This window comes from Syngnathus floridae, chromosome 9 (genome assembly GCF_059516105.1).
Source record: "Syngnathus floridae isolate MCC-2025c chromosome 9, RoL_Sflo_1.0, whole genome shotgun sequence".
In the NCBI taxonomy this organism is placed as follows: domain Eukaryota; kingdom Metazoa; phylum Chordata; class Actinopteri; order Syngnathiformes; family Syngnathidae; genus Syngnathus; species Syngnathus floridae.
This window is the reverse complement of record NC_142421.1, coordinates 16,469,916-16,482,542: the sequence shown is the minus strand read 5'-3', so window position 1 is coordinate 16,482,542 and position 12,627 is coordinate 16,469,916. Positions and strand designations below refer to the sequence as shown.

At 43.6% G+C, this 12,627-nt stretch overlaps 1 protein-coding gene and 1 long non-coding RNA gene across 4 annotated transcripts; both read right to left on the bottom strand.

Moving 5' to 3' along the window:
• Positions 1–7,412: 7,412 nt before the first annotated feature.
• Positions 7,413–8,530, bottom strand: LOC148393682 (janus kinase and microtubule-interacting protein 3-like). The gene is made up of 2 exons (XM_088385801.1): positions 8,171–8,530; positions 7,413–8,091 (listed from the first exon to the last, which is right to left on the bottom strand). The coding sequence occupies exons 1-2, from the start codon at positions 8,381–8,383 to the stop codon at positions 7,975–7,977; spliced, it is 330 nt and encodes a 109-aa protein (XP_088241927.1). The 5' UTR covers positions 8,384–8,530; the 3' UTR covers positions 7,413–7,974.
• A 1,107-nt stretch (positions 8,531–9,637) lies between these two features.
• Positions 9,638–12,351, bottom strand: LOC148393681 (uncharacterized). Of its 3 annotated transcripts, none has more exons than XR_015860353.1 (4): positions 12,163–12,351; positions 10,577–12,038; positions 10,422–10,492; positions 9,638–10,285 (listed from the first exon to the last, which is right to left on the bottom strand). It is a non-coding gene; the product is annotated as an uncharacterized LOC148393681 (long non-coding RNA). The 3 variants fall into 3 exon arrangements; XR_015860354.1 differs by having other exon boundaries at positions 10,422–11,693; positions 11,925–12,038; XR_015860352.1 differs by having other exon boundaries at positions 10,422–12,038.
• Between the last annotated feature and the right edge of the window lie 276 nt (positions 12,352–12,627).

Here is a 12,627-nt window from a genome sequence, read left to right as displayed (position 1 = left end):
ATACAACACAATGTGACGTGCGGGGTTGAGGTTAAAGGTTGAGTGAAGGGCCCTCGTTTTAAACTACTTTTTTGAAAAGGATTGGGAACAAGTAAGACGTATTTAATTTATTTAATGGGAAGTAGTAAGAGCTATTGAATTTAATCTATGTATTATATTCTATTGTATTGTATTCTGTTGTATTCTTTTGGATTGTATTCACACTAACCCCACTAAAACTTCAGCCCACAAAAACTCGCCTCTGGCGCCTAGCCTCTGGCACTTAGCCTCTAACACTTAGCCTTTAACACTTAGCCTTTAACACTTAGCCTTTAACACTTAGCCTAGAAGGTGAATAAATAGGGTTAAAGGTTGAGTGAAGGGACCTCGTTTTAAACTACTTTTTTGTAAAGGAGTGGGAACAAGTAAGACGTATTTAATTTATTTAATGGGAAGTAGTAAGACTTATTAAATTTATTTAATCTACTTTTCTTCCCAGGCAAAATTTGATGTGCTGCAATTCCAAATTTCCAAAGTGAATGAAGGAATGAAGTCCTTTAAATTATGATTTTGTATAAATACTAGGCATTAACACAAAATCGACGGCACAAAATGGGCAGACTTTACTTGTTTGAAAAGGACTGGTTACAAGACAGACTTTTTTAATTTATTTAATGGGAAGAAGACTTATTTAGTTTAATTGATCTATTTTTGTTCCCTGCCAAAATTCGATTTGCTGCAATTCCAAATTTCCAAAGTGAATGAAGGAAAGAAGTCGTTTAAATTATGATTTTGTTTAAATACTAGGCATAGACACAAAATCTACGGCACAAAATGGGCAGACTTTACTTGTTTGAAGAGGACTGGTTACAAGACAGACTTTTCTGATTTATTTAATGGGAAGAAGACTTATTTAGTTTATTTAATCTATTTTTGTTCCCTGGCAAAATTGGATTTGCTGAAATTGTATTTTGCCAAATCTTGCCTTGAGACCTGATAGGAAGTATTAAACGCTTAGTTAAATCAATACAAGTTGGTAATAAGAGCGAGTAATGTTGGTTGAACCGATGAATGAAGGTTGAAAGCAATTTAAATTATGACTTTGTATAAATACTAGATATTAACAGAACATCTACTGCGCGAAATGGGCAGAGTTTACTTGTTTGAGAAGGAGTGGCTTATTCAAAACTAAGATTTATTTAATCTGTTTGTTCCCAGGCAAAATTGGATGTGATGCAATTCCAAATTTCACCACATGATGGTGCCCAATTTTGACTTCATAGGACATATTAAACACTTAGCTTGTTATTATGTTCAAGGTAATCAGATTTGTTTATTATTCTAATGGCCTCTTCAAAACTATTCTGGATTACTACTTTGGATCTATTCTACATTACTTGGCAACAACATACTCTGTAACAGATTAGGCAGTATAATCATATCTGTTAACTTGAGAGTGCCCACACTCAATCTACTTATCGTGATGTGTTAAATCAATTACTGTTAGACATTATTTGTCTGATAATCTACCAAATCTTTGAATTGAAGAATTTGTGATTTAATTAATAGCTTGTTGTTATGTTAAGGGTAATCAGACTTGTATATAATTCTAATGGCCTTCTTTTGAAAACTATTCTGAATTACAACTTTGGATCTTATATTACTTTGCAACAATCTACTCCGTGACAGATTAGGCAGTATAATCACATATGTTAACTTCAGTGCCCACACTGTATTTATTTATGGTTATTTGTTAAATCAAGTACTGTTAGACATGAAATAGGAAGTGTTTAACATAAATGTTATGGCTACTCACCATTGTAGCTCGCTCCTGGTCAATGATACGAGCCTCTTCTTGCAGTGGAAAACTTGCAGCCAACAAACACCGTGGAACCTAAAGGAATGAAATTAAACAGTAACATTTCGCCTCGACCAATTTTCACACGTACAACGCAACGCGGCTACACTTCTGCTATTACAAATGTAAATCTCCTTAAACACAATGAGTGTTACTTACCGTGTACGCTCTAGACGGTCCAGTTGCAAGCAGAAAATAAAGATATTTCTGTTGATAATCGTCGCTGCTCAGTGGCTCACGGCCATCGCGCCAACAGATTTGAATTTTGGCGGAGGTTCGGGCAATTACGTCATATCCACGGCACATGACTGCGACGTAATACCCGCTTATCTGAAACGGCAGTTAAAAGTAGAGTTACATCAAGTTTTCTTGGAACCTAAACGAATGAAAGAAAACTATCATTTGGCCACAACCAACATTCACAGATACAACACAACGTGCGGGGTTGGGGTTAAAGATTGAGTGAAGGGCCCTCGTTTTAAACTACTGTTTTGAAAAGGAGTGGGAACAAGTAAGACGTATTTAATTTATTTAATGGGAAGTAGTAAGACTTATTAAATTTATTTAATCTACTTTTCTTCCCAGGCAAAATTTGATGTGCTGCAATTCCAAATTTCCAAAGTGAATGAAGGAATGAAGTCCTTTAAATTATGATTTTGTATAAATACTAGGCATTAACACAAAATCGACGGCACAAAATGGGCAGACTTTACTTGTTTGAAAAGGACTGGTTACAAGACAGACTTTTTTAATTTATTTAATGGGAAGAAGACTTATTTAGTTTAATTGATCTATTTTTGTTCCCTGCCAAAATTCGATTTGCTGCAATTCCAAATTTCCAAAGTGAATGAAGGAAAGAAGTCGTTTAAATTATGATTTTGTTTAAATACTAGGCATAGACACAAAATCTACGGCACAAAATGGGCAGACTTTACTTGTTTGAAGAGGACTGGTTACAAGACAGACTTTTCTGATTTATTTAATGGGAAGAGGACTTATTTAGTTTATTTAATCTATTTTTGTTCCCTGGCAAAATTGGATTTGCTGAAATTGTATTTTGCCAAATCTCGATTTGAGACCTGATAGGAAGTATTAAACGCTTAGTTAAATCAATACAAGTTGGTAATAAGAGCGAGTAATGTTGGTTGAACCGATGAATGAAGGTTGAAAGCAATTTAAATTATGACTTTGTATAAATACTAGATATTAACAGAACATCTACTGCGCAAAATGGGCAGAGTTTACTTGTTTGAGAAGGAGTGGCTTATTCAAAACTAAGATTTATGTAATCTGTTTGTTCCCAGGCAAAATTGGATGTGATGCAATTCCAAATTTCACCACATGATGGTGCCCAATTTTGACTTCATAGGACATATTAAACACTTAGCTTGTTATTATGTTCAAGGTAATCAGATTTGTTTATCATTCTAATGGCCTCTTCAAAACTATTCTGGATTACTACTTTGGATCTATTCTACATTACTTGGCAACAACATACTCTGTAACAGATTAGGCAGTATAATCACATATGTTAACTTGAGAGTGCCCACACTCAATCTACTTATCGTGATGTGTTAAATCAATTACTGTTAGACATTATTTGTCTGATAATCTACCAAATCTTTGAATTGAAGAATTTGTGATTTAATTAATAGCTTGTTCAGGGTAATCAGACTTGTATATAATTCTAATGGCCTTCTTTTGAAAACTATTCTGAATTACAACTTTGGATCTTATATTACTTTGCAACAATCTACTCCGTGACAGATTAGGCAGTATAATCACATATGTTAACTTCAGTGCCCACACTGTATTTATTTATGGTTATTTGTTAAATCAAGTACTGTTAGACATGAAATAGGAAGTGTTTAACATAAATGTTATGGCTACTCACCATTGTAGCTCGCTCCTGATCAATGATACGAGCCTCTTCTTGCAGTGGAAAACTTGCAGCCAACAAACACCGTGGAACCTAAAGGAATGAAATTAAACATTAACATTTCGCCTCGACCAATTTTCACACGTACAACGCAACGCGGCTACACTTCTGCTATTACAAACGTAAATCTCCTTAAACACAATGAGTGTTACTTACCGTGTACGCTCTAGACGGTCCAGTTGCAAGCAGAAAATAAAGATATTTCTGTTGATAATCGTCGCTGCTCAGTGGCTCACGGCCATCGCGCCAACAGATTTGAATTTTGGCGGAGGTTCGGGCAATTACGTCATATCCGCGGCATTTGACTGCGACGTAATACCCGCTTATCTGAAACGGCAGTTAAAAGTAGAGTTACATCAAGTTTTCTTGGAACCTAAACGAATGAAAGAAAACTATCATTTGGCCACAACCAACATTCACAGATACAACACAACGTGCGGGGTTGAGGTTAAAGATTGAGTGAAGGGCCCTCGTTTTAAACTACTGTTTTGAAAAGGAGTGGGAACAAGTAAGACGTATTTAATTTATTTAATGGGAAGTAGTAAGACTTATTAAATTTATTTAATCTACTTTTCTTCCCAGGCAAAATTTGATGTGCTGCAATTCCAAATTTCCAAAGTGAATGAAGGAATGAAGTCCTTTAAATTATGATTTTGTATAAATACTAGGCATTAACACAAAATCGACGGCACAAAATGGGCAGACTTTACTTGTTTGAAAAGGACTGGTTACAAGACAGACTTTTTTAATTTATTTAATGGGAAGAAGACTTATTTAGTTTAATTGATCTATTTTTGTTCCCTGCCAAAATTCGATTTGCTGCAATTCCAAATTTCCAAAGTGAATGAAGGAAAGAAGTCGTTTAAATTATGATTTTGTTTAAATACTAGGCATAGACACAAAATCTACGGCACAAAATGGGCAGACTTTACTTGTTTGAAGAGGACTGGTTACAAGACAGACTTTTCTGATTTATTTAATGGGAAGAGGACTTATTTAGTTTATTTAATCTATTTTTGTTCCCTGGCAAAATTGGATTTGCTGAAATTGTATTTTGCCAAATCTCGATTTGAGACCTGATAGGAAGTATTAAACGCTTAGTTAAATCAATACAAGTTGGTAATAAGAGCGAGTAATGTTGGTTGAACCGATGAATGAAGGTTGAAAGCAATTTAAATTATGACTTTGTATAAATACTAGATATTAACAGAACATCTACTGCGCAAAATGGGCAGAGTTTACTTGTTTGAGAAGGAGTGGCTTATTCAAAACTAAGATTTATGTAATCTGTTTGTTCCCAGGCAAAATTGGATGTGATGCAATTCCAAATTTCACCACATGATGGTGCCCAATTTTGACTTCATAGGACATATTAAACACTTAGCTTGTTATTATGTTCAAGGTAATCAGATTTGTTTATCATTCTAATGGCCTCTTCAAAACTATTCTGGATTACTACTTTGGATCTATTCTACATTACTTGGCAACAACATACTCTGTAACAGATTAGGCAGTATAATCACATATGTTAACTTGAGAGTGCCCACACTCAATCTACTTATCGTGATGTGTTAAATCAATTACTGTTAGACATTATTTGTCTGATAATCTACCAAATCTTTGAATTGAAGAATTTGTGATTTAATTAATAGCTTGTTCAGGGTAATCAGACTTGTATATAATTCTAATGGCCTTCTTTTGAAAACTATTCTGAATTACAACTTTGGATCTTATATTACTTTGCAACAATCTACTCGGTGACAGATTAGGCAGTATAATCACATATGTTAACTTCAGTGCCCACACTGTATTTATTTATGGTTATTTGTTAAATCAAGTACTGTTAGACATGAAATAGGAAGTGTTTAACATAAATGTTATGGCTACTCACCATTGTAGCTCGCTCCTGGTCAATGATATGAGCCTCTTCTTGCAGTGGAAAACTTGCAGCCAACAAACACCGTGGAACCTAAAGGAATGAAATTAAACATTAACATTTCGCCCGGACCAACATTCACACGTACAACGCAACGCGGCTACACTTCTGCTATTACAAACGTAAATCTCCTTAAACACAACGAGTGTTACTTACCGTGTACGCTCTAGGCAAAATTGGATGTGATGCAATTCCAAATCTATCTGAAACGGCAGTTAAAAGTAGAGTTACATCAAGTTTTCTTTTTTAATCAACACAATCATTTACAACCGTTGACCAGAAAGAATCGTCGAAATTCGACGTCCCCCACAAACGCCACGCTCACTCGCTTTTCAGGGCAACAAAAGTACTTCTTTTTAAAAACGATGAGTTGTACTTACCGTGTACGCTCTGGACGGTCCAGTTGCAAGCAGAAAATAAAAATATTTCTCTTGTTAGTCGTTTGTTACCATCCGCTGTGTCTTTGTCAACATCGCCGCCATTTTCCTACTTCCTGCTGCGAGCCGCGCCCACGGATTTAAATTTGGGCGGAAGCTCTTTCCATTGGCGTCGTTTTCGCATATAGCAAATCCGATTGGTTGGGAAGGGGGCACGGTTATGCAGCCGAGGGGTCCTGTGATCGGTGGGATGTAAAGTAGGCGTCGACGTCACGTCCGCGTCACGTGACCACGACGTGGCAGACGTCATATAGCAACCGCTGTTTTGTTTAGTAGACTTACAGTTGTTATGCATTGACATAATGGCGCACACACCAAATAGATTTAAATAAATTAAATAATTCTTCTGCCCACTCTCTTTTAAACAAGTTAACTCTCCCCGCGGATTTGAATTCCGGCGAAAGTTACGCCCATCGACGTCACGTATGTCACGTGACCACGACGTGGCAGATGTCATATAGCAACCGCTGTTTTGTTTAGTAGATTTACAGTTGTTATGCATTGGCATAATGGTGTGCACTCAAAATAGATTTAAATAAATTAAATATTTCTTCTGCCTACTCCCTTTTAAACAAGTTAACTCTGCCCACGTCCATTGACGTCTTGTCTGCGTCACGTGACCACGACGTAGCGACGTCATATAGTAACCGCTGTTTTGACCAGTAGACTTAGTTATTATGCGTTGACATAATGGCGCACTGGTTAGCATGGCCACCTCTTAAGCATGATGATGCGGGTTCGACGCCTGATCAATGTTAGCATGGAGTGAGCTGAAGTGCATGGCGCTGAAGATTTGAATCTTTGAAATGCGCTGAGGTCTGACATATCAGGCAGAATGGTTTGCCATCACGTTCAACAAAAAATAGAAACTTTCCCACTCTGATTAAAACGTCCTGTGTTCATCTACGTATTTTCGTTTTGCTGTGCATCTTTTCCCTGCCATTTCGAGAGCCCAATTGACACTCATAGTTTAAAGAAATGTGTTTGCCCATCCTACTTTGTGGAATTTCACCACATGCGCTTTTGACCAAAATACCAAATTGAACTCAAGTGAAGCCAACACGCACAACCCCCCCCCCCCCCCCCCCCCCACACACACACACACACACAAATGTTGATATGAACATAAAAGAGCCGCATGCGGTTCGGGAGTTGCGGCTTGGCCAAACCTGTACTATACAACTTTATTTGTATAAAATTTTCACAACAGCTGTCACACAAACAAAGCGGGAAAAACCGAAGACGTGCGTGTTCCGCCCACGCTGGATTTATTTGCACCTTTGAAAAGACACCGTATTGCCGCAGATGTGGCAAAGAGTACTTTTGGGCATCTGAGACGGAAGGATGTCCAAAGCATCACGTCACCTGCTCTGGTAGGCATGGTGGTGGGACGTTGAGGTCAACCGCTTTGGGGTTGGCTGACTCTTTGATCGCAGGATGCCACACACTTGAAGACAGAAGCAGAAAAGCAGAGCTAAATGCAAAATGTACTCACCGGTGACTCCAATTTTTTTCCCCCCTGAAGAAACAGCTGGACGGGTGGCCCCGGCTGGCCAGTGGGACTCTTGTTATTCTGACCCTTTTTAGTGCGCGTTTGGGGCAACAACCGTTTTTTGTGGCGCTCTCTTCTGGTTCAAAAGTGCCCTGCATGTGAATTTGCTTTTCCTGCCTTCTGATTGGATGAGCGCCGGTGTGACGCGGTGCCTCTGTCACCGTGGCGGGGGGTATACGTTGGCATCGGAGCGTCTGCCAACGTCTGAGACCGGCTGGCAGTGTATCGGAGGTGTCGAGTGCGGTGCCGCTGGAGCTCACTCACCAGCTGGTGTTAGGGCCACAGAATGAAGGCCAAGGAGAAGAATAGAAAGAGAAACAGAAACTTCTCCTCCAATTGTTTGATTTGTCTCTTCTGAGCTTCGATGAATTCTTTCAGCTCTTTGTTCCTCTAGGACGGACAAATGGAAAGTGGCATTCAAAAGCCAGTAAGCGTGCAAGTAAGTGCCGGGCTGGCTTTGGGCCCTTACCTGTTGCGCGCTGTGCAGCAGATCCATTCTCTCTTGGAGGATGCAAGCGTCGCGCTCCCTCAACTCGCACATCAGGGCTCGCTTCCATTGGTCCACGGCGCTCCTAAGCTCTTCTCTCTGATCCGCCGTCAGCACGTCATTCACGCCAGCGTGGCTGGCTTTTTCGCCGTCCGTGGCGGGGCAGTCCCGCTGCGGTAGCGCCTCGTACAACATGGCCTCCAGCTCCAGGATCCTCTGGGCCGCAATCCTCGTCCATCAGTGGTCCGGCGGGAGATTTGAGGGCGGCTTACCTTATGAGCCTGGTCCATGGAACACTTCCTGAAGTCCAACTCTTCATCCAGGTAGCCCTTCTGCTTGCAGAACATATCCTAGCACAGCTCAAGGTCAGAATTGTTGGGGCACATTGCCGGAGTTCCCCTTGGCTGATGTCGCGTGTCTGTCTACCTTCTCACTTTCAATGTCCAACATCTTCTGTTGAAGTGTTGACTTGGTCACTTTGATGTATTCTAACCACTGAGGAAAGGCTGCTGTCACATAAGCAGAATGCGAGAGTGTGCGTGGACGTGCGTGTTACCTTCTCGGCTAGGGTGAGAAAGGTCCTGGCGTGAATCACGACCACCTGCTCCTCGCTGGTGAGATTCTGCAAGAGCCCAAAGGCACAGCGTCAACAAGCTTCTTTCAGCGCAAAGCCTTCCAAAAGTCACATTTGAGCCGCCGAGTCTCGTGGAGTGCGAACATAAGGAGTTCGACATACACTTACGGCGTTATAGCCCAGGATGTCCAGCTTCTTCATCAGATCACTGATGACGATGTCCGGGGGAAAGGCGCAAGGAGCAATGTAAGGTGTTCTGGGACCTCGGGTTAAGGTTAGGGTTGCGAGGGACGCCTTACGTACGCTCACGCCCTCGGCCTCGCAGTAGATCTGCAAAGGGCTGAGGCCGTCTGGGAAACGGACTTGCAGAAACTTCAAGACGGGGGAGCGCCACTCCCTCTCCTGAAAGGCAGAGGCATGCATCCGTCCGTCCGTCCGTCCGTCCGTCCGTCACATCTCTGGCCTCAACACGCTTGTGCGAGTCTTCCCACCTCCAGCTCCAGGATGCGGAACTCAAGCAGTTCGTTTTGGTCTCGGATATCCTGGATGTGCTCTTTCAGACGCGCTTCTTCCGCCTCCATCCGCCTGACCTGAAAAGACAGTCAGACCTCATCTGCGGGGCTTCCCGACAGGTGTGACGCCAAGCGACTCCGCCCAGCGCCTTTCTTTCCGTCACCTTTTCGGCCAACTGCTGATTGCTCTGACGCAGCAGCTGCTTCTCCTCCACCCACTTGACATTCTAGAAGAGACAAACGCGTGGACAGCTTTGGAATGTTGTGTCATTTTCATCCACAAATTCTTTGGTTGACTGGAAAATGACATTTGCTTTTCTCCGCATTTTCCCAGCCACGTTCGGGGGGGGGGGGGGGGGGGGGGGTTGGTCCAGTAATGCCAGACGGATGAGTGACTGAAGAATGTAGCTATTTTGTCTGAGAAAAAGGTGTGCTCATTGATGAGCTTACCTGTCCTTGTTGCTTCAGCGCTGACTCCAGATCTGCTACTCTGCTTTGATAGTGACCCATTTCTACCATCAGCTTTTCTCTGGTCTGAAAGGAGGAGGAGGGAGGCTCCTCCTCCTCCTTTCAGACCAGAGAACACCCGAGGCTGGGTGAGAACGGGGAGGCTGCGACCCGGCCGGGGGTTGCGGGAAGGGGCGCCACCTTGATCTCCTTCTCGGCGTCGTAGTCCCCTTTCGCTGGTCTGGGCTAGCAGAGCGTAGGCTCGTTGCAGCGCTTGATATTCTTGCGTCAGCTGGCGGTAGCGAAGCTCCGCCTCTTCATGCACACACCAATGCAACACAGCACTAGTACCAGAATCAGTCAGACCGGCGACAAAGCACCCGCGACGCAAAGACGAGTCCGATTCCAGGCTGAAGAGGAATGTTTGGTGCCAATACGCTGGCAGAAATGGCGGGCTACCTCTTCGGGTTCCGTGTCGGGGGTTCTGTCGGTGTGAAAAGACAAGGACGATCCGTCCGAGTCCACCAACACGTCTTCGTCGTAGCCGTAAAATGTTTCGATGACCTGCGGGCGCGGAAGCAAACATCTCTCTGAACAAACTGAAGCGACACCTCACGATGAATCGACGAGAGGAACGATAGCGAGAAAAAGGCCATTTCATCTTGCGCAACACCAAGCAGCCGCAAACAAACAGACTCACCTTGCAGGACCTCACGCTTTGTTCCTCCTCAGAGATTCTCGACGTCGGTATCGTAGCAGCAAATCTCTCTCCTGTCGACACAAATAATCCGCCTTTGAGATTCTTTGGATGCAAAGGGAACGAACGGCTCCGGCGCAGAAACAAACGCGACTCACAATGACATTTCTGACATGAGCTCCTGTCTCCAGAGCCTGAAAAACACGTCACCGGCGATGATTGGAGGGACGCTCGTCTTTTCCAAAAGTGACAACTACAGGGTGTGTCAGGGTTTTCCAGATTATCTTTATCGTATCATTGTTTTGCTTTGACTTTGACTGCGACCTGTAATAAATAATATTATTTATCCCTTATTTATCCCTATCGCTTATCCCTTCCTACACAAAGTCGTAAAACACCCCTTGCTATGTTTTGACTAGAGGTCAAGGGCTTCCTCTATTCAATCCACTCTTACACCCACCCTGTTTCTCTTAATTAAAATGCTCGTGCAGGAGCCGAGAGTCAGACTTCATTCGTACAACGGATGGACTCTCCACCTGCAGGTGTCCAAAAGAACTTACTTGTCTCCCGTGTGGTTCTTGCAAAATAAGTTGGAGCGAGCGCAACTCTAACAGGGTGCATTTTGCCACTAGCTGCCTACGGACAATGACGTCGCGCTCGCGGCTCATGGTTGACGGGCTGAGCAGCCGGGCAAGTCCGTCGTTTTCAGCGCACAGCGAGTGGCAAAGGCGCTGACAAAACGGGAGCTTTGAGCTGCTGAAAACGGCAAAACAAGTCTAAAGCGTGTTCAAACGCGTGCGCACAATGCTCCTGCTTGAAAGGTCGGAATTTAAGGGGCCAATTTTTTGGATGGCGGCCGCCGGCCAAGCTTTGGACGGAAAAGGTTTCCTGGCGACAGCGAGCGAGCGCGGCGCTGCCGTACGTGCACCGAGTCGCCTGCCTGAAGACCTTGGACAAGTCGTCGATGATGTGCCGCTGCTCCACAACTTGAAGGAACTCCATTTCACCGTCCTGCTGGCCGCAACCGCGGTCCTGGTCATTGAGCGAACTAGGCCTTCTCTGTGGAACACAAATGCAGTGGACTCTGTTGGCACGCCGCCGTTGTCCGCGTCGACTTACCAAGCTTGCCATCTCCTCGTTCTCCTGGGTGACAAAGCGCACTTTGTTTTCAAGGCGACACAGCACCAGCGAGAGTTCTTCATTCTTCCTGCTCAGGCGTTTGTTTTTGTACAGGAGTGGCAGAAACTGGCTTTCTGTTTCTCTCAGTCGCTTTAGCTGCAAGCATGAAGTGCGGGATGTGAAAGACGCACAACACGCGGGCCAGAACGTATCCATTCCTTTTGCATCGGTTTGAACGGAATCGTGGCTTTGGCTCCCAATAAAAGACATCTACCAGGCAACCGACTCGCCGCGCCGCTCAACTAATAAGCAAGCGCAATGGGTGCCTCGCTGGATGGCGCGCATCAAACGTAGCGCAAACCTTCAAGCGTGCCGTCAATAAATTACCAGTTCATTGCGCTCTTCAGAAAGCAGGGCGTTTCGATCCTCCAGTTTCCTGATGACTGCGCTGAGCTCAGCGATTTTCAGATGAAACCGTCGCGTGTCCCGATCCTCCTGAGACTGAAAACGCCCCGCAACACACACACACAAGCACTCGTTCAAAGTTCAAAACTGTTTTTGTGCTACCTTCCTCCAGCAACGAACTAAGTCATGCGTACTGCAAGTGTGTGATGAGGTGGCTTACGCAATGAAGAGGATTGCTAGTAGCGGCGTTGACCCCACTTCCAGGGTAGTTTAGGCCCGCCCTTTGGGAATCCCTCAGGGCAGCGATCTGCTGCTCGGCAGCCTGAGTCTGCAGCTGAAGGCGGTGGACGTGGCCGGCCCCAGGGCTTCATCCAAAACACTAACCGCTCTGTCTTTCAGCTTGATCTCATCCGTCTGGATGTACAAACGGGGAGCGCTCAGGCAGGCGGGCAAACTCATTTGCCAGAATTGTGACAAAAACAAAGAGAGCAACCGGCCAATTTTTTTCTTGAATCGACTAGAACACCTTTGCTGTGACAAAAGCGAAGCGAGCAACCGGACATTTTCTTCTTGTGAAATAGAATAGAATAGAATGCCTTAGGTGTCATTGCACTGCAGGTATACAACGAAATTGGGAACATAGCCACGCACCGCGCATCTGATCAGTCCTACCAGTCGGCGGATC

What these genes read in the sequence shown, in the direction of transcription:
- LOC148393682 (XM_088385801.1), bottom strand. Translation starts at nt 8,383, where the DNA reads ATGTTGTACGAGGCGCTACCGCAGCGGGACTGCCCCGCCACGGACGGC. An exon ending in TGCTGCACAGCGCGCAACAG is followed by an intron (nt 8,092 to 8,170) that starts GTAAGGGCCCAA and finishes TGTCCGTCCTAG; the next exon opens with AGGAACAAAGAGCTGAAAGA.